This window comes from Plutella xylostella, chromosome 6, assembly GCF_932276165.1.
Source record: "Plutella xylostella chromosome 6, ilPluXylo3.1, whole genome shotgun sequence".
Lineage (NCBI taxonomy): Eukaryota > Metazoa > Arthropoda > Insecta > Lepidoptera > Plutellidae > Plutella > Plutella xylostella.
Window position 1 is genome coordinate 4,777,884 of NC_063986.1, and position 23,016 is coordinate 4,800,899.

General features: G+C 35.1%; 2 protein-coding genes and 1 long non-coding RNA gene across 3 annotated transcripts in view; 2 read left to right on the plus strand and 1 right to left on the minus strand.

The window, feature by feature from the left end:
* The window catches only part of LOC105382070 (C3 and PZP-like alpha-2-macroglobulin domain-containing protein 8), a 191,438-nt gene that overhangs the window by 133,135 nt on the left and 35,287 nt on the right, over positions 1-23,016 (plus strand). Inside the window, exons 8-11 of the mRNA XM_048621700.1 lie at positions 6,409-6,537; positions 7,093-7,241; positions 16,786-16,903; positions 20,389-20,528. Coding sequence (XP_048477657.1) covers positions 6,409-6,537; positions 7,093-7,241; positions 16,786-16,903; positions 20,389-20,528 — 536 coding nt within the window. The remainder of the gene's footprint in view (positions 1-6,408; positions 6,538-7,092; positions 7,242-16,785; positions 16,904-20,388; positions 20,529-23,016) is intronic.
* Positions 4,055-5,322, plus strand: LOC105385440. Its single transcript, XM_011555822.3, has 2 exons — positions 4,055-5,101; positions 5,211-5,322. The coding sequence occupies exon 1, from the start codon at positions 4,155-4,157 to the stop codon at positions 4,965-4,967; it is 813 nt and encodes a 270-aa protein (XP_011554124.3). The 5' UTR covers positions 4,055-4,154; the 3' UTR covers positions 4,968-5,101; positions 5,211-5,322.
* On the minus strand, positions 21,378-22,652 carry LOC125488637. The gene is made up of 2 exons (XR_007266367.1): positions 22,281-22,652; positions 21,378-21,747 (listed from the first exon to the last, which is right to left on the minus strand). It is a non-coding gene; the product is annotated as an uncharacterized LOC125488637 (long non-coding RNA).

Genomic DNA, 23,016 nt, shown 5'->3' on the forward strand with positions numbered 1-23,016 from the left:
GATGGAAAAAATAGATAAAAATAATGCATGCGCAATTCCCTAGCGCGAAAAATCCCTCAAAGACGTTAGGGATTTACTTTTTAAAGATAAGCCCAATTTAATGCTCTGCCACGAAGATTAGTGGCCTAATTTCTTAAAAGCATTCGCATTTTTACAGATTTAATGGAGTAGTAGATTATTTGTCTTTAAATAGCCGCCATTTGTCTTGCGGGTTTGTTGGAGTGCTTTTTAAATCTAGATTTTAGGTGTGCTTACTGCGGTTGTATTTGAAACTTACTACCATCTTTATTTTAATCAAGGGTGTGATATACCTATACATAATCTTTCCTATATCTTTTAAATAGCCATGCCTAAGTTAGCATTTATTAAAAATAAAAAAGTCTGCAATTACACAAAAAAATCGTAATAGCTTACTTACTTAAAATCCGTATTTTCCAAATCTACTAAATAAATAAAAAATACATGAAAACTGTATCTTCTCAACTTTTTAAATCAAGCTTCAACTAAGCAAAGATGAAATTGTAATCTGTGACTAATTGGATCAATATTTAATACCCGATCCTCAGTGGACTTAAGTGTTATCCAGCCAGCAATCGTTTACACTTCAAAATGCTACAAAACTAAATAAATACTTTGTAAATCAACACTGTAGCTGTTAATGGCTGAAGTAATTAAAAGGTATTTAACGTTCCTGTATTATCTCGTGATGTTTTGTCTGACATATTCTTATTTTAATTAAAAGAGCAGTTAAAACTGACAACACTGATTCATTTAATGCGTCACTTGAAGACATAGGTACTTTCTATATATTAATACTTTGATCTACATCGTTAAGACATACCTACCTACTTACATCGTACATAGTCTTCTAGCTTCATTATATAAGATATTGCTAATATCATAACTACATGTAATTTGACAGAAAGTGCTCGTATAACTTTTAATTCTGAACAATAAGTTTGCTATACGATATTTTTGTCTGCATGTAGAGTATTTTTTTGCGAATTTCCGATTATGTTTTAAAATTATTGTTCTAATCATGATAATTATAATAATCAGGAAAATTCTTGAAGATAGCAAAGGTTTACTTCACATTAAAGGCTGTCACTCTACATAGGTTCTGAGGTTAATTTAGGTCTCTTATATTTTTAGAAAATAAGGAATAATTGATTAGACCAAATTATAATTGATAAATAGACAAATTCATCAATTATCTTAACACCAAATTGAAGCTCTAATAATCTGGACAGAGGCGGTCTTATTGCCTGTTAAGCGTCGGAACTCGGCTTAGTCCAATATTACCAGGAGTGCAGCGACTGAAAGCGCTTTATCCAAGCAGATCCCGTCATGTATTTGCATTCTGATCACCTCATCATAAACTACTCTCAACTTCGGTAATTGCTTTCACTGTTGGCTTTGTTGGTCACAAATCGATTTTAATTTTAAATGGCTTTCGGTCTAGACGCGACCGAATGTTGATCTTTTTCCACATCTGAAGTGTTGTTGTGTTGTGGATTTTTAAGAGGCTTTAGTTTTTGATCGGCGAGTTATTGTCACATGAAAAGGATAAATGTTAAACACACCTTTATTTAGATGTCTAAACTCTACAAGTGAGCGTAATTCGCAAAACCGAAGTATTATTTATTGGTGAAGGTGTTTAAACCACAAATGATTAATAAATGGCCGAGAGGCTAACCCGAATACTTATCCAGCTTGCGGTTTCTTTGACCGCAGAGCTGCTGATACGGGGATACGTTTTCATCGATACAAAATGCCTTTATACTGAATTGAATAACGGCAATTTGAGCACCTTCAAATGTAATAAAAGTATTATTAGAATTGAGGTTGTCTTGGTTATTAGGTACATTAAAAAAGTAGAGAGACGTAGATATTTTTTGGAATTGAAAAAAATTCATACTAGGCAGTAACAATCGAATAAGACTCTTTTATGTGCAATATTGGGAGAAAAGTGCCATGTATTCGGTCAATAAATTCAAAGTATTCAATAAACATAAAGGAGAAATGCAATAAATGCTCATATCAGCGCTTGGCACGCTGGTTCGCCTCCTTACATTTATGTAATCCTGGTAGATAGATATACCTACAGGGTGGTTACGAGCAATAGAGAAATAATATTATATTATTATATATATTATTTTTTGTTGTTTTTTTGTTTTTTTATTATTTTGGGTCGTTTTATCTATTCTGGTAAATAAACAAAGTTATCTTAATAAAGATTTTTTTTCTAATCTAAACGAACTTTTTTGACATTCAGAGACAGTGAAGGTTAAAATAACCAAAAGTCCATTTCATTATGGGCATCAAAATCCATATTTAATGGTATAATAGCGAAAAAAAAACAAGTTTTAATTGGTTATTCAATCGGCCTCACATTGCTCACATTGTGAGCTGTCCAGTTGACTATGAGTTAGGTACCCTCCTCCCTGTGCCCTTAACACGGATTCTTATATTTTTTTAGCTAACTATAAAACTTATAGGTACCAAAGGGATAAAAACGAGTAGTTTTTGCTAAAGGCTCTAAGACTATGTATGCAAGGACATGTAAACTTTCTTATTTTTTCTTTCTTAATAAAAACTCGTACTAAGGGCACTGAAAGGTCAGATCAGCAGAAAATCCGAGTGAACGGATAAACTACGAGATATTGTAATAAAAATCTATAAAGTCTGGCCTCAGTTCCGGCCGTATTTAAGATAGTTTATCGTCACTATTCACCCGTCCGGTTTTAGGCCGGGTCGACTCTTTAGGACGTGATTTTGTTCGGGGTTTCCGGAAATTGGTTTCTCATTTTCGTCCCGCCATTTGTATAAGTGGTTCGGCAGAACTTTCTTCTTATACCCATTACCGAATATTGCTCACTTTGGAAAGAATCCAAATTATGACCGCACGAGAAAAGAAAGAAAGAAGTGTATGAACTCGCATACTCAGGAGGTCACATCGACCTTAGATTTATACGAATAAATATATTTATTATTATTAGGCATAAGTTGAGTAAGTGTTATTTTTATTCTTTGTTTCGATAATCAACGATGAAAAACATAATTGAGTTTCGTGGCCAAATACGTAGGTATTAAGGTAAGACTTACCTAATAACGGAATTATGAGATACTTCAGGTACCTATTACATGATAATACATTCAGTTCAATTGAGAACCTCCTCCTTATTTGGAAGTTGGTTAAAAATTTACTTTATTAATGACCGGAACTCTCCAATTTCCGCTTTTACGCGCCGCTCTCTGGTATTGCACCATTTGTGAAATCATTGTACAACATTTTTATGAAATTTCAATACCTGGTGAAACAGGTACTTTATATTTTTTACTGTTGTTCACAATTTAATAGACCAATAGAGTGTAGGGTTTCCGAGGGAAACCCTATCCAGACAGGCGAAATAATTAAGAATTGCACCATATTTGTAATAACTATGCAATAATATTATTCATTCTTTATTTACAAAACAGTATGGAATAGTAGTTGTCTAGAAGGTAAATTAATTAATAGTCTTATTTATAAAATGAATTTAATTTTATTAGTGCGCTTACCGAAAGCAGATCTTTGTAGGTACCAATGTACCCAACACACTGAACAAAAATTGTATTCTAAACATACCTATTTGAAATTATCGCATATATCCTAATACACTATCAACACAAATCAGCATTGCAGTTTTACTGACAAATTTTATTTGATTAAACAATTATTAATGTTTGAGTTTTTACACAATAGTAAGTATGTAAAATATTTTTTTGTCAATGTTAGGTGTAGTGTAGGTAAAATAATTGCTAGACGTTCACTGATAAAATTCACTACAAACTACATACAAACATACCCAATTAAGGGATTTCCAAAGGAAACCTTATCATAACTAAATCGTATCACCGAAAATATCCATTATATGATGAGACTAGACATAAATAAACTTATCGGCATTATCATCGTCACCCAGTCTACATCGAGGTTAATCCCGTAAACAGTGTGAGTCACTTCAAATTACGCAATCATTTCTACAATGGGCATATGTATATAAACTCAGCCGACCGGCTTGTTTGTACGTCAGTCTGTCTGTAGCTGCTAAAGGACGAACGTTTGTTTACTTCTCTAATTACTACCCGGTATCAGCTTTGTGTTTATCAACATGAGAATCCACAGCGTGCAAGGCATGGGCCGCAGAATTACTACTATCGACGCTGAGCCTGACAATGCAAGTTCTGAAATGGAAGTGTTATTTGAAAAGTTTGTAGAGTACTTGAAAGAAAAAGGTGAAACGGACAAATTGGTGGAGCTCAAACATGGACATGGACACCATCATTGGAAACATTGGCATGGGTTCCATGGACACTTTGGACATCATGGTTTTGGAAACCATGGACATTGGAGACCTCATGGACCACCTGGACATCATCACCACCACGGCCATCATGGATTTGGTCCTTTTGGGAAGTTCGCCCATCACGGACCTCACGGACACATCGGCAAGCACGACCACCATGGAATGGAATTCAGTCACCGAGACATGCATAAATTTGCGAAGCATTTCTACGGAAAAGACGGCCACGATAATGAAAAGAAATGTAAAGGAAAGGATTTCTACAAATTCCTGGCTTTCTACAAAGCCTTCGAAGATCAAAATGGTGAAGGAGTAAGCAATGATGATGCAGAAAAATCTCATGATGAAGAAGCAACTCCGGCTGAAGATGAGTGTCAGCAGTGCAAATGTGGTGGCAATAAGAAATGTGGCAAGTGGGAGCGTCGTGGTGTAAGAAGATTTGGACTTGGACGTCACCAACAAAAAGGACAGAACAAATACAGCAAAAAGACTGTAAATAAAAACTCTGAAGCAAAGAATACTGATGAGGACCACAGTGAGCTCAACCAAGACCACGAGATGACAATTTCAGGAAACAAAGATGAAAATACCGCGAGACCTGAACGTCCGAATACTGCATGAGAACAGAAAAATATATAAAGAAACGTTTGAAACTATAATACTAGCATGTATGAGTATAATCCAGCCCATATCTTAACTATGATAGCAAATATGCAATACCTACTCATTATATTTTTATTTGTAAATTCGTAATGGTATGTATTGTGTTATTTAGTACCTACAATGATTTAAACTTACTCTATACCAATTTTTTTCTTTCCTTGCTTTGTCTTTGTCTTAATTATAAATCTGTTTATTTTTTAGTGTTTGAAGGAGAACGGAGTTATTATCAAAACTATTTATTTACCAAAATGATGATGGTGGTAAACCGATGAAGAATTTTTAGGTTTTATGAATAAAGTGACTATGATAATAATTTTGATACTTTTATTTCAAACCCATAGAAGTCAATACAATTTCCCAAACCATAGTCAGTTGTACAGAAAAAAGTATAAGTATTATCAATTTATTATGAAGGGTTAAGTTCAATCGATTGGTACCTACTTATAGTTCAAAATAAATATAAGTAACAATACTATTTTACAAATAGGAGGTAAATGATAAATTACGCATAAGTACGCATACGCGTAAATGACATGAGTACGCTTTTAGGAATGCTATGATTTCAATATAAGTAGGAATTATTCATGGACACCGTATAATGGAAGGTTCATTTTTAAAATTATCATCCTTAAAAGTTTTGAGGAATTGTTTTATCATTATTAACGTTTTTGATGTATTCATTCTATGCATTCATCTATTAATTCTATTCTTTACAAGTTGTATCTTAGAAATAAAAAAAAAACAGTACGTTTTCTTTTTAGATAGGTACCTATATATTTTTTGTTGAGTCTTTCTTATACTAGGTAGTTGTACTACAATTCACAGATAGGTAATAATAGAACGTTAGTATGAGGACAGATAACAGGCTCCAGCTAACGGAATGATGACTGACCAGGTGACGCATTGACTAAAGAGCCGTGATATGAACCGTGGCTGATATTAGATTTACCATTTAGATACATTAATATTTAATTCTGGTAACTATTGGGATTTCTATCGAATATCGAAAATTTCGCACCCTATTAGGTATTTAGATATTCAATGTCTTGTGATAAACACAAACATGATAATGCGGTGCAGCATGCATCTATCACATTAGTATTACTAAATAGTTATTGCGTACCCGATAACATTAAGCTGAGTATAGTTGGCGTTAGTGTGTATACTGTACTATTCCTATACCTATAAAATTGCTAACAAAACAACTAACCCACTCCACCATAACCACTCCAAAGATACACATCCTCTTGAGTACAAGTACCTACATATACTGAGAATTATCATCGAAAAGTATTGGTCCCCAAGTGCCACCATCTGCCAGATAAAATGTATAGATGTATAAAATATATAGGTTAGGGCCAACTTAACTACAAATACTACATAAGATTTTTCTTTCCAGGCCGAGCTTGTGGCCGTGGAGGGGAAAGAGATAGAAACACACTACGTCCTCGCGCGAGAAAGAATAAGAAGATGGAATTCTACGGCGAAGTGCTACCTGCTCATTGAAAACCTACCAACGCCTCTTCAGGTAAGGAAAACGGCAAACTTGCTTTACGACTTTTACTTTTATTGGTTTTCTTTGACTTCCTTAGTTGATGCGGGAAAGTGCCGATAGGTATGTAAAGGCCCGTACTCAATAGGTATCATACCTAATATTACAAAAATTAAGTTAATTATTGTGCAAATTTAAAATTTTACACATTGATCGGAATTTTGCATTGTGGAATCATGCATGTGGTTTTTCACATAAAAATGAAGCTCATACCCTAAATTTTCCTCAACAATAAGGCTTTTTAATTAGGTACATTATCGTGATTTTTTTTATTAAATTTGTCAGCTGGCGGAAATAAAATGTGCACTTTTGAGGGCATGTATGTTGTGTAACAAATTGAAAGTAGATCATTGATATCCATTGGCTACCAGATGGGTTAGGAATGTTAGGATGGCAATCACTAGCTAGCAGATACCGCTTCCCGCTCGCGAGCGGACTCTCTGGAATCCACCAAATATAGTGGTCTTCACTTGAAGGTTCATGTCACTATTACCCCAACACTACCTCTATAATAAGTCCCTCTTACCCCAGGCCGGCACAGCAGCGAGCGCCAGTGTGTGGTCTTCGTGCGGCTGCCGCGAGCTGCTGCTGGCTGCCGTCACCAGCGGAGGCCGCGCCGTGCACTGGGCCGCCGTCCCCGCCCACAACGATACCGGGGGACTGTGCCGGTTTAACTACACGTGAGTTGTCCTTGGATTTATGCCGAGCTGCAGAAAGGAACATTAAGCTAATATCGGCATTAAATCTGTGTCTGTCTCTTTCTGTCCGTTTACTCTCAAAGCAAGGCAGTAATACATTACTGCCGACATTAGCTTAAAGTTCCTTTGTGCAACTCAATTTTCATGAGTTTTACATGATTCTAGACATTGTGTTGTGACTGCAGGTTACGTCGACAAACACCTTTATATTCCGATTTGAAAACACCAAACTTTTAACAAGGGAACGTCCGTGTGTTTATAAACATTAAAATCATTGTCCTCCTCATAATTATTTAATAAGTAAAACAGTGCCTAGTGTCTATTAAAACATCAAATAAATACAACTATAACCTCACCTCATCCATTGCAACAAGTGCACTTGAGTTTTATACACTCGTTTTGGACCAAATCCTGAAATTGAAGTACACAGCTAAGTCTATTCTCTTGATTTTCTACAAATTTTAAATTCAAATCAAGCTTAAACTGCCACATAACTGATATTTTATAGATTTTTTGGTAAACAAACCAATATATTGGCCAATCAGCTGTACCAGAACTGTCAACTAGAAAAGTATTGCCAGAAATAAAAATCAGTTATCCGCGTAACGTTTCATACTACGCAATTAAATAAAATTGATAAGCAAAGGTCATTATTCTGAGACCTGCAGTGAATTTGGCAAATAAAAATGGCTTCAAAAATTGGAAATATTAAATGTGCCGGATGTCTTACGACCATAAATAGTAAAGAAGTTTTAAAATGCTCAGAATGTGATGCTTACTTCGATTTAATATGCGCAAATGTCTCTGAGAAGCGTTTCTACAACACTATGACAAAGGAGCATAAGTCGAAATGGAAATGTCAACTTTGCATAACTAAACGACCTAGAGGTGACAATACCAATACGCCTGTGAGAACTGCACGACAAGAAATAGCGGAGAAGTGTACTAACGCGCCATCTACAAGTACCACAGCTGATACTTCGAATAATAATATCACCCAAAGGAGGAAGGGCCATAAAAATGAGTCAGAAAATGAGAGTTATAATAGTCTAGATGTTGACGATCTCTTAGGTGAGACCCAACATAAACCAATAGATATGGATGAAGACATTCTTGATAAATTTGGTAGATTACTAGACACGAAACTAGAAAAAATTAAACAGTCTATAGTTCAAGAACTTAAAGAATCAATCTGGTATGAGCTAAACAAACCTATAGAAGCTTTGAAAGAAGACGTGAGTGCTGTAAAAAACGAACAAAAGGAGTTGAAAGAAGGTATTGAACAATTGAATAAAAAAATAAAGGTCATAGAAAAACAACTACAAAAAATTAATAAACCAAATAAAATTGTACTCTATGGACTATACCAAGAAAACCACAATGAAACTGAAGACGAACTATTCAACCGTGTTACAAATGTCTTTTATGAGATATTAGAATTAGATGTAAACCCATTCATAGAAGAAATAAGGCGCATTGGTAACCGCGGAAACAAGAAACCTATTGAAATAGAGTTGATAAGTAAAAGGATGACTAGATATATCTTAAAAAATAAACATTGGTTTAAAAACACAGGATTAGCAGTAGGAGAATATGTAGAGGGTGAAGAACTCGAACAAAGGAACATAATATCCAGAAAATTAAAAGAAGCCCGTAGAAATGGACAACATGCCTATGTGAAGAACAATAAACTTTTTGTGAATGGCAAAGAAATAGCTATAAGTACCAATATAGAAGTGGACAACAAGGATCAAGAAATAACTACTGTAGACTTGCCCACACAGGACAGAATGCAAAATACCATCCAAAAAAACACTCACGAAAATAACAAGTTATTTCGATAAAGGTCTTAATGTGTTATTTCAAAATATGCAAAGCATTGGCAATAAAATAGATATTCTCGATGCCTTTTTGATAGACTCACCTTATCATATTATTTCGCTTTCTGAACTATGGCATAATCAAGATTATATAAATTCAATTGTTTTATCAGGATATTCTATAGCATCAAGCTTCTGCCGGAAAGAACACGATGGAGGAGGAGTATGTATTATTGTAAAAGATAATTTAGACTTTATACCAAGATATGATCTCATAAATATGTCTGTAGAATTTATAATAGAGATAAGTGCAATAGAAATACCGAAATTGAATTTAATAATTGTTAACTTATATAGAGCAGATCGTCATCTCAATGTTTTTTATGAACAAATAACTAAACTTTTGAATTTAATTATACGCAAAAATATGTCAAAAAATGTAATCGTTGGAGGAGATTTTAACATAAATGTCTTAGAAAAAACTAAAGAATCCAGAGACTTACTTAATTTTATGAAAATATATAATCTAAAACAATTAATCAAACAACCCACACGAGTAACAAACACATCATCTACTTGTATTGATCTGATATTTACCAACTATACTGAAAGCCAATCTGGAGTTAACGACTATGGGTTTTCCGACCATAAGTCTACTAATATCAAAATAGCTGAAGACCAATTACCATATTTTATTCAAAAACCACAAATTATGTATAAAAGAGTATTTTCTAATAAGAACATGATGTCTTTTCAAATAAAACTAAAGGAAATAAATTGGAATAAATCCTTAGATATCGCCAATTCCATGAATGAAAATTATGAAATTTTCAATAGTATTATTCAAGAAATATTAAACCAAACTATACCCATCCAAAAAATTAAAATAAGGAAAAAGCAACAAAAAAACTGGTTGACGACAGGATTAAAAAAGTCATGTGCCCACAAAAGAGCCCTTAAAATTATCATCAATGAAACAAACAACCCAACGATAAGAAAATATTATGATGCATATAGTAAAACATTAAAGAAAGCCATAAAAAAATCCAAAAAACTGCAATATATTAAACAAATGAAAAAAACTGACAATAAAACTACAACAATGTGGAAAATTATAAACGAACAAACACGAAAAACTGGTAAAAAAAGAATTAAAAACTTACAATTACAAATAAATAATGAAATAATTGACTGTCCTGAAAAGATTTCGAATGTTTTCAACGAATTCTTTGCAACAATCGGTGAACATGACGCTGGATCCCCCGCAGCCCGCGGCCGCCCTGTAGTGCAGCCACCCAACTGCTCCTTGTTCCTACAACCCGTTACACCAAAAGAAGTGTACAATATTATAAAAAACCTAAAAAACAAACATAGTTATGGTATTGATGATATACCACCAACCTTATTAAAAACATGCATAAACGAACTTACATACCCTCTTTCTATATTAATAAACCAAAGTTTTGAAACATGAGAATTTCCTAACTTACTAAAAATATCCCTAGTCAAACCAGTCCATAAAAACGGGGATGAAACCATTCCAAACCAATACAGACCTATAGCCATCCTACCTACTTTTTCAAAGGTGTTTGAAAAAGCAATGTCAAATCGAATGTACACTTTTTTTGAAAAATATATGATATTCGATGATAGTCAAAATGGATTTAGACAAAATAGATCAACAACTCACGCCGTCTTCAAATACATACAAACAGCCCTTTCATACATTAATGATAAAAAATATGCTTTAGGAATACTCTTAGATATGTCAAAAGCCTATGACACAGTGTCGTATAACATTCTTCTTTCAAAACTTTATGGCTCTGGGATTCGTGGCCCATCTTACAAATGGTTTGAATCATATCTAAAAAACAGAAAGCAAATAGTACAAATCGAAAAATTTAATAAAGAAACAAATGTTATAGAAAATATTAAATCAAAGGAGATACAACTAACTAATTCTATACCTCAGGGAAGCGTACTAGGTTGCGTATTATTTTTAATTTATGTAAATGACCTCCCAAAATGCTTAGATAAAGAAAACTCGGTATCGGTATTATTTGCTGATGATCTGTCTATCCTAGTAAAATGTAATAAAAATGAAAACTATGAGAAAAAATTACAAGATTGCTTTGAAACTGTTGAAAATTGGCTTCAAGACCACAACCTTAATATAAATTATAAAAAAACTAAAATAATACAATTCAGATCTTACCAAAAACCTAATTTAGACATTAACTTACAAATAAAAAATACAAACATTGACACAACAAATTCATTCTGTCTACTAGGCATCAATATAGACACTCACCTAAATTGGAAGAGTCGTATTCATAAAATTAAATCCAAACTATCGCAATTCATATATGCATTGTATCAAATAGAACGTAGTACAGATACCGCCACGGCTCTGACGGCGTACTATGCGTACGCTTACTCCCTGCTCCGATATGGAGTCATGCTGTGGGGAAATAGTGTAGATGCAGACCAACTTTTTATAATCCAAAAGAAAATCATCCGAATAATATCCCACATAAAAAATACACAAAGCTGTAAACCGTATTTCAAAAAACTACATATTCTTACTCTTCCATGTATTTACATATACGATATCAGTAGTTTTGTATTTAAAAATAAAGAAAAATTTCAACAGTTTCGTGATACACACAACATTAATACCAGGAACAAAAACAAACTCTATCTGCCACCTTCTAGAATAAAAATGCTTAACGAGAGTCCATATTATATGGCTATCAAAATATATAACAATCTTCCCATAGAAATCACATCCGAAACCAATAGCTCAAAATTCCACAGTAGACTTAAAACTTTTCTCTTAGACCGTTGCTTCTACTCGATCCAAGATTACATAAGATATAAAAGTTCAGATAAATATGATGTACTCTCTTAATAAGTTGATTATCTAAATTTATTATATGTTTTATTATTGTGTTTACATTGAATTGTTCTTTTTTTTTTAGTTAGATTGTAAATGCTAAGTATAACTATCTTCTTTAGATATAAGGACAGACAACACTGTCACTTTGCAGTGCCCAATATGGGTAATCAAGTATTAAGCACATCCCTATATTTAAGATCTAATGTACACTTGATTGCAATAAATATTTTGATTTTGATTTTGATTTTGACAATCGAAGCTTGATTGGAAGAAATCACTTTTTGGCAATAAGCCCTTCTTTGTTTAAGTTCTCTGTGTGTTTTGATAAATAAATGAACACGCTTTTTTCTGCCAACTGACTGAAAATAGGATCTCATTTTATTTTTGTTGAATTTGAAAGTTAATTAAATTATTTGTTAAACCATAAACCAAAAAACTATGCAGTCAACTTCATAAACTATAAGAAAATAAGTTTTGCGCGGTAAAATTTCCACAAAACAAAAAATATGAGACGAATTGTTTGAGAGCTAATAATTTATCAGTCTAATTGAAAAAGTTTCCTCTTAGCGCGTGCTACTCCATAATTAGTTTTCTAAAATCCATTAACGTCGGCAACCCATGGCATTCTATAAGTACTTACCTTTGATTTGTAAGGGAATCTGCGAAAAGGGGTAACAAATGAGCTCCGGGGTAATTAAGACCGAAACATCATTTTGGGGGAAGTAAAACAAATTTATTTGTGGGGTGCAATGTTATGTACCTACTTATACGTGGGTAGACGTAGTATATAGAATCTTTTTGAAGCTTAATCATTTGTAGGTGTAAGGTGGTATGCAAAATCTTGAAAAAAATATTAATTCCTTAGTTAAATCCTTGAATTTATTCATGAAATGTTATAATTTACGTGTCTAGCATTAAAATTTTACTCGAAATGCTAAAAAGACATAAATTAGACCGGCTTAGCTGAGTGAGAGTCTCGCAGCAGACCCTCGATTTTTTTAATTTAATTTTTTAGTATCAAACTCTGTTTTTATTGAACCATAACATATTTATTATTATTTAGAAGTACATTTAAATTTTATTTAACAACAAAAAAAATTAACAATCGGGATCCAGGTGCAGTTTACAAACGTTCGTTGCTGAAGAACAGAAGCTGTTTTTTTTATTATAAAAATGCTTATTTTTTTATACCTACCTAAGAATTCAAAAATAATTAATAAAACAATACAGTATCCTGAAAAAATACAGGTCAAAATATTATTTATAAAAATTGGTCTTCTTACACTCACGTAAATTCGTAAGTCATTTATCAAACTGCCTTACCCTCTAGGGCCAATTTATCACCAGAAATGTCTTCTTTGCTTCCAATATTTTTACGTGATAAAGAAAAACCGATACAAAATTTAGGCAGTAAGGATATAGATACCTACTATACATATAATACATAATTATTATTTGTTTCATAATAATTATGTATTATTCATAAACAGAAAGTTGCAAGAGTGGTTTAGTAAACCGAAAGGGATGACTCAGGGGTTATTCTTTATATGTCATTCAAGACTCCTTGTTACTTACAATACCCACGCCACGTATGTAAGAACGATGGTATACATTTTACTTAAATTCCGAAGAACTCATTGGTACATGAATGCAAATGGGATTCGAACCCGCATCACTGGCGTGAGAAGCGATCGCTTACCCGACTGAGCTACCACCGGTCTAAAGGTGCAACGGATGTAATTTTCAGACTATTTAATTTTTATTCCAATGTTACTGTAATTTCAAATACCTGTATCGTGCGTCCTGCTGCATCCATGACGTAAAACATTGATCACAAGTGAAACTCAAACCTATTGTTCTGTTCTGAGTATGCAATATTGCCATGAATATGGCCTGGCGGGGTGCGTGAAACTTGTCATATAATATTTTATGATGCAGCCGGTTTATGGCTTTGATTCCAACGTTATTATCTGTAGCCTGGGCTGTGAATCATCCATTGAGTATGTCATACGCTACCTAATAACTGTATTCTGCAATTGCAAATACAGGATGGAATTTACGACATTCTGAAAAATTACTTTAAATTTTTCTATTTCTTCTTTAAAATTCTTCTATTTAACTTTCATCATATTCCATTTTAACATTCCTTATGTGTTTTTACTCAGAAATGAAAAATATGCAAATCAAAGTTATTGCTTGTCTCCGGCTATGCCTTACATACCTAGGGAGACAATATTATTGCTGCCCCGGATCAGCCGATATCCAGCAATTTCCTAATCAATAGTGTGCACGTCAACGTCAATCTATTCAGCTGACGCAGTCGCGTTCGTTGATTGACAATTTGTTGCGTGGTGAGCGCCACGCGTGGCGTTGCGTGTGACATTGTGGTCGCGCCTTTATGTATCGTCAGCTCGATGATTGGACCACTTGGAAATTTAAACCTGGAATGGATGGCAGAGGAATTGCATATGTTTCTGTTGCGTTGTTTTGTTAGTACCTAGTTGTAGGTACTATAAAGTTGCAGGGTATATTGAATGTCTGATCGTCTATCTCTGATTAGTTCGATTAGTTTGATTGACCACTGAAACACTGATTTCCGTATGGTGAATGGTGTGTTTCTTATGCTGTTAGATAAAGGATATTCTTAAATAGGACTTGTCTTTGATCTAGGGTCTGCTATCACAAATATTATAAAGACATTATATGAAAATTTTATAACTTGCGCTAATTAAATAAAATATAAATCACATTCACTCAGCAAAATCTAAAAGAGCAATTTCAACATTGAAATGTAGAGACCATTTCTGCAAAACGAGATAATTGTACCTACTTTTCGCTGAACCAGTGGTACAAGATGTAGAATATGATAAAACGGACGATCCGCTCAAGAGAATAATTTATGAATTAAATCCAGGGCAGAGATTATATCTGCCGAGTACGAAATTAATGAGAACATTTGCATCTGTCACTATCAAGATCCGAGATGTCTTCTTTGCGAGCCTGGAATTTTGGAAGTGGTGAAAATAGAGAAAAAAATGTTTTTAAAAAGTCTACCTTGGTTGGGACAATTAGTTTTATTAGGAAAAGCAAACAAATTGTTCAATGTATAGTTGGAAAGAATGGGTACTTACATTATTATAATAAATAATTTTAAAATTAAAAACACAAAGAAAATAAATTTTATGTATATTATAATAAAATATTACCATATATATTATGCCAGTAAGCACTAAGCATTATACCTACTTCGAAATTTTATACGTTCACTAGTACGATAGTTACCTTTGAATGCTCACTTTTAACTTTTAGTAGTTAGCATCTAGCGGCAGTCAAACGAGTATCGACTTCTTTCCGTGTTAATTTCAGCAATATAATTTACTTTAAGGTGCTTATTTTCTGTTCTTTAAGTTCTTTAAATTTAGCATTCACTACTCGTATAACTAAATATATTTCTGAACGTATTGTAGGTACTTAAGTATAGTGCAATAAACTTATCTGTTCCGGTGAGAGCGAACTAAATTGATCCATATCTCATTATTTACTAATGAATTATATATTGATATAGATTAGATGAGTTTATTAAAACCGTTAGTGTAAATTAGCATTACGGGAAAACTTAACATTTTAAAGAATGAAAAAATATTAGACATTTACGTGAGCTCTCACCGGAACAGATAAGTTTGTCGCCCTATAAGTACATTGTCCGCCCCCCGTTGTATAACTGTAATGGCGTCGGTGTCCGGTTGCAAAATACATGTCATTATTCCGGTTCCGAGTCCGAATTTCCTGACATTCAATGAGAAACGTCTATCATGTGGTTGGCGGGGTACCGCGAGCTCGCGAGCTAAACCGACAATTTAAAATGACTTACAATAACCCAATTTTAAGCATTTAAAGTTGAGCTTTGTAATAATGAAGCTGATATTTGGATTTAGACGTTTTTATTTTAAACTTAGTGTGACTTGCATCAAACATTTAAAAATAAATTAAGCTATTGCTCTCTTGCGTTAGGAGGGAAGTATATCACTTGCTCGTCCATACAAAAAGAGAAAACGTTTTACTACCTCTAAATATTATACAAAAAATTAACATTAAATAAATAATATAGGTATCTTAAGTAGATAAAAGCGTGTCGGTAAATATGACTGAAATCCTATCCTGTAATCCTATATTGTTGGTAAAATAATCGATAAGTTTGAGGACCAAACATACTCAAAACACGTACAGGTTGTTTAAAATTGAGTTCTGTTCGAAAAGTAACTCCGAGGATAATCCATTTGTCGCACAATAATTATACTGAGCTTCACGGAATATATTATGCTTGTCCCGACTGAGGGGTTAATCCCACCCGGAGTTTATGATTCCAAATTTAAATTTAGGGACGTGACATCCAATGGGCACTTGGACATCTTTATTTTGCTTCCGGTTTGAGTTTTTAATGGTGTTTGTTTAAATTCCTCCATGCTTGCCATGTAGATTAGGTCCTCTGTGTTCTTGCTTGGGATTTAAGGATTGAGTGATTTTCAACAGTTAGGATAAAGTGTTGGTTTTATGTTTTTTTAAATTAGGAAAAAAAACAAAATACCTCCAAATGCCATTAAAAATAATATAAGTACCTATAATCTATTTATTTTTTAACTTCTAGTTCCTCAAACATTAATGTCTGACTGTACACCGTCATCTAATCTAGAAAGTTCCAGAATCTTACTTCCCATTTCCCCCTCCCCCACTCCGTCACCCGGGCGTAGCTTCTAGACTCCTTCTACAGTAGAACTTACTTCCTCTTCATGCCAAATGTCATCCTCAGGTTCCCAGTGACAGCTGACATGGCGCCGGTGAGCTCGCTGCTGGTCTACTACGTCACTGCCGCCGGGGAGCCCGTCAGTGACGTGGCCTCTTTCCACGTCAAACTACTGCATAAGGAGGTCAGTATACCAAAAAAAAAACTCGATGGTAAACCTAGCTTATACCCTTGTTACACCTACCGAGTAAAGTGGCGAGGCAGTATCCTCGGCCGAGAACTCAGTCAATTACTATTGCTATCCGCTGATACGGCTGGTTCTAGAAAGAAAGAGAAAATAAAAATTATCTCTTTTAGCGTAGAATCTATGAAGATTAATGTATGATAGTGATAGGTCTTCTATTAGGAAGTCTTTGTCCAGCAGTATTATGTAGTAAAAAAAACCGGCCAAGTGCGAGTCGGGCTCGCGCACAAAGGGTTCCGTAGCAGCAAAATTACAGTTAAATCAACCTATCTCAAAAACTATAAGAGATACTTTGATCAAACCAAAAATCGTTGAAAGAGTTAATTAGCATGCATCACCTCTATTTTTTTTAGAATTTTATACCCCGTAGTTATAAAAATAGAGGGGGGGGGACATACTTTTTACGACTTTGAGAGCTGATATCTCAAAAACCGTTCACTTTAAGAAAAATGTTTTTTAGAAAACTTTATATCATTTTAAAAGACCTTTCCATTGATACCCCACACGGGTATGTACATCGAAAAAAAAAAATTCATCCCTCAGTTACATGTATGGGGGGCCCCACCCCCAATTCTTTTTTTTACTATTTAGTGTCATATTTTTGTAGCGGTTCATACAACACATATTCCCATCAAATTTCATCACTGTAGTACTTATAGTTTCCGAGTAAATCGGCTGTGACAGACGGACAGACGGACAGACGGACAGACGGACATGACGAAACTATAAGGGTTCCGTTTTTGCCATTTTGGCTACGGAACCCTAAAAATATGTAATTACACTATTAGACGGATTTTATTTAATAAGCACAACAACGGTCGACCTTTACGCAAAAAGCTATCCGGTTCCGCACAAACCCGACACGTCCCAAGACACTTACATTATTCAGGGATCCACTAGTCCCATATTGAACAAATATTATTATGAGTCGAATGCGCAAACAATTCGCAATATAAAATGTTCATAAATATTCATGCATTTACCGTGTTTCCTCTAGAGAGGGTTTACTCGACATCGATGGATCGATATCCCAATCGTGAGCAATCATTCCCTTCTTAAATTATCTGTGATCCTCTGTTTTGTTTCCGTTTGTACGGAATATCGGCCCATCCAAATTGAATGGAGCGGTTTTCGCAATTATTCTTTTGTTTTTACAGTTTTTTACGATGTGAAGTATGTATGTACAAAGTTGACCTAGTTGAATATGGTTTTTTTTTGACAGGGGATATAATCGATAATAATATATTATCATCTCAACCTTCGAACTTTATAATTTTCGTTCCATTTGTTTACATAAATATCTCTAACATTTATTTTATTTAAGTAGGTACCTACTATTTTACTACCCGACTAATAACAACATACATTCTCATTACGGTCGTGTTAATTACCTGCATAATTTACAAGGTTATTTCCATATTAACTAACCTTTATTATTTAATTCTGACCAGAGCTATGCATCTTTGGCACATAATGGGCGAGTCCATTCTGCACGCGGAGACCGTAAAATTGAACCCTCAATGTTGGACCCTAATTAAAGTTTCAACATATTTTACAGGAGCGAGAGATATTGAACCCATTAACTCGAAAACTGTAATTGTTACGTTATAAATGGGTAATAGTAGGTACAATGTAGATTACAAAATACTTTAATGGAACAATAAGGGCGCGCGGCAATATTTTATTGTTTTACAAATTGAAATATAGATTCATTGACAGATTCGATTCGATTAGTTACTAACTTTGAACGTTACGTGATTAATTCGAATCAAAATCAATTAGGGACCCAAATCCCGAAGTTAATCTTCGGAATCAAGTCTTAATCAAAACTGATAACCCCGTACTAATTGTGACAATTAGATAGAAACGAATTAGTCTTGGCAATCTTAAGTAAGAGGTGAGGAGGTAGTACGGAGGGGAATAAATTGAGTTTAAATTGAAAGTAGAGCTACGAAGTATCTAGAAGTTAATTAAGTTTTCAATATAAGCAATTTGTCAAATTACGATTTCAAGTTAAAATATTGAATATTAATTAGGTTTAATTACACTCATGTTCAACAATCGAAACGAAATATTTCATGATAATAATTACAGAAAGGGCGGTATTTGTCATATTTTTGGTATTCAGTTCCAAAAGTTCCAACGACACACCTAATTACTATCCTATAAGTATATTCAATTTTGAAGTCAACGAAGCTTCGTTAAAAGTATGCCATATTTGACCCCTTTAGTACCCTTGACCCCTCTTTGATCAAAATATCTTTCCACCTTAAGGTGAAACAATCGCTTTAAGCGATGAGAACGCCATTTTTGTACATATGTGTTAGTATTTACGTTATGTATAAGTTTATTTTATGTGTGTGTACAAATAAAGAATATTCTATCTATTTATCTATGCCAATTTACACAGCCAGTTAAAAAGTTTTCCCTGACATCATACGTTACAAGCCTCGTGTAGGCTAAACGGCCGCTGTGACAGTGACGTTTTAATCTCACCGGTTGGTGGCCGGCCGCAATCCGGGCCGCAGGGCATGCGTGCCAGTGACAGGTGGGCCTTATCACGCTGCAATAAGGCACAGAGGTTGTGGCCTGTAGTGGCGAGCGGCATTGTGGTGGTATAGGGGGTCTCCGTGACACTACTTTGTAGGTATAAGTATGTAAATGCGTGAACAATTCGTTAGTTAAGTCAGGAAAACACCTATCAAACATTTCACCTTTCTATCCATCCATCAAATGTTTTCTTGCATTCAATGCTACTGCTATAGATTAAAAACTATGATTTAAAAAATCAGGAGGTGCAATTTGACAGTATAAATATTTTATTTTATAACATTGTGGTTTTCGCACATGTATGATAACGGAAGACTTACCAAAGTAGCCACATAATTCATCGCCTCACAAAAAGTTATGTGACACCCCTTTACAACGCTTTTAGTGCGAAAATTGTTTTCATAGGAAATTTCCCTCTAATTAATTAATGAATATCTACAGTCCAATATTAAAGGGGGATGGGTTTGGCGCCCCCCACTATTATTTACGTAATGCTGCCCCTTCATTTTAATTAGTGTTAATTGGTAGTCGTCCCCTTTCCGGTTTATTGGTCGGTGTTTTCGTTTCAAATTGTATGAGCACAAGTCTTGGTATAGAATAGGAAGATAGTAAGTAACTTTCTTATTATAGTATCTATCGCACATTAGCACGGATTGGTTTTGAACTTGTGAAATCAGAATTATCACTCAACAAACAACAAATATAATATTATATGACGTGTTAACTTGGGCAACCGACTAAAAACAAAAACAGCATATTAATTTCTAAATCCAAAGTAACTAAGGATAGTTAGGATCTGCATATATGTCCCAGACAGATTATCTTTCTTTCTCCACCAACTTTCGTTGTTCATCACTTCTCATTCCATCCACCAGGTGGCAGTAGCAGTCGAGGAGCGTCGCTGGTGGTACCCGCGCGCCACCCTGCAACTACGCGTGCTGGCGCCGCCGGACTCCACCGTGTGTCTGATAGGAGCCCGCTCACCGCCTGATTCCAGATTCGACCCTCATCAGAGGTGAGTGTCTTCGCTCTCCAAATCGCGTCCTTCGGTCCGGACCGCAGCTCACGTTAGCAGAGTTAAGGCGTTGTCACGTTATCATCTTCATCATCGGTCTATAGCAGTCACTGATGGACGTAGACCTCTTCCAAAGCACGCCACTGGATGCGATCCATCCATCTGCATCCAATCACTGCCAGCTTCACAAGTCGTCACCCCTTCTTGCCGGGGGACGTCCTACACTATACTGCATTCATTCTTAATGTAAACAAAAGGTAAACAATATTTGTGTGTTTTTTTATTACAATTTGTTTAAAAACTTGGCTTTTCATTTCCGTCGTTGTGTCTAACACTGAAGTATATGCAGCTATTATAGAGAGTCACCCTCAATGATCAATTGATCATCAAAGACGTGACTAATCTACTGTAAACTAAAACTTGTCTCTGGAGTATCTATGGATGATTGACGTCGTCGTCTACTTAAAAGATCGTGGTATATGGTCCAATTTGAGAAATGATTTTATTCTTGGCATCACATTATAAATCATCTACTTAGTATTTTTTATTGTTAATCATAGAGGAACAAAAATTTACACTGTCGATCGTGTTTTTCTTAATTTTCTTGCCCATTCATTCTTGTTATAGAAAGTAATAGCAAGAATTTATTCTTTCCATCTAACATTTATCAGAGTATAAAAAATTTGGACCCCATTTCAGGTAATAGGTATATACATTTTTTTTTAATTAAATCAGTCAATAACTGTCGGAGAAATCGGTGAAGATACATAGGTACAAAAAAACATACACTGTCGCGCTTATAAAAAATGGCTAGCTAAGAGGAGAGTAGAAATGAGAAAGCCAGGGTTTAGCTTGACACAAATTTATTAAGAGGTCAAGTGTGGGTTAGGCCTACACTACACGATCAGTCAGTTTTCAGTTGGCACGGATAGGGACTCCCCTGAGTCGAAGAGTATCGGCGTGGAATCCCGATAACGCGACCGGCGTGGAAGTCCTCTTCTCCAGTGGCCAGGTAGGTAGGCAGGCAGGTCACGTGGCCGTAGCGTGCGCGTGGCGTGTAGCTCGGCTGCGCGGCGTGGACAGCAACACGGAGGTAGGGGGTTGCCGAACCAGCACGGAGAGGGCGAGCCGTAGAAGCCACGTAGCAGATCCGTGTAGTCGGTAAACCGTACCGTGGACGTAAGCGTGGACCTTGGAGTAGTAGCGTGGACCTTGGACCCTGGAAAAGATGGAAATCCAACGCATCAGTACACCGTTATCGTCTAGGTTCCACATACCGTCATCAAGACCTAACAGCAGAGTACCTAATCTAGCTTGATTGAGGCGGCAGTGGAAACCAGAACGGAATACCTAACATAAATTACTTAAAGATAATATAGAAATTATTAACAAAGGCCAAAAGCGGTAGACTAGCTGCAGCATAATTTGGAATAAAACTACGTTAATGCATTTAGGCAAGCTAGCGTAATTAAAATAAAAGAAATATAAAAGCTGATGATGATGGAATGTCTAAAATAGTCTAAATGATAATGCGTAATTGCATGTCCGCCATCTTGGCTGCTATAAGTGCGCAGTTAGTAAGTAGTTACGTTAGCTATTCGCTGACTCGTAAGCGGCGTAAGCAGCGAATAAAATAAAATGGAAGCTAAGTTATACAAATCTATGAAATTAACACATTTAAAACACAATTAGTAAACGTTTAAAGCACAAATAGGTTCCTAAAATGAGCTAAGCAAGTCTGATCACACTTACCCGATATTGGGGAAGACACGCACAAGGCACCACTGGTATAGTCTAGGTCATTCGACACTTTAGAGCGGGCTAGGCACCTAGAGGACTGCCGTGAGGTAGGGTCACGCGCAGTCGATGCCGTAGCCCGTGGACGAATGATCGAGGATCGAGAGCCAGTGGTCACCGAGTGGGGCTGCCGCGATAGTGGGGACAAGAACAAAAGACCGCTTCGCTGTCTAGGGATGGGAACGCGTCGATAATTTGAAGAATTATCGACGCCGAAGATTAAGTTATCGATAAAGTCGATACTTTAAAAGGGAATTTACAAATAAATTATGAAGTCAATTATTATGATGTAAGTTATTTATTTGGAAGAAATAAATAACGTTACAACACAGAGACCAATTGAGATCCAGCTCCTTTTTCTGAAGTCGGTAAAAAATCAGCCCTTTGTATGATACAACTTTTTATCCGCTTTGCTCTTCCTCTTTTACCACGATACTTCTAGAATTTTCGAGAGCAATCGTCGAGTCATTAATCAAGGGGTGGGAAGCGGCTACGATATCGCGCCAAACAGATATCGATAAAAGTTGTTCTTTATTCGCGCGACACCAAGCGAAAAATATCTCAATCATCTCTATGGGACACCGTCATGTGGGTATTACGAGTGTTTTCTGCAGATGTACCATTTAATATTATCGATTTTGTTATAAGTACATAGGTTATTTCTTGTTAAAGTCAACTGAATATCCATCTA

Bases quoted from the DNA above. Each gene is read 5' to 3' on its own strand.
- LOC105385440 (XM_011555822.3), top strand. From the start codon at position 4,155: ATGAGAATCCACAGCGTGCAAGGCATGGGCCGCAGAATTACTACTATC.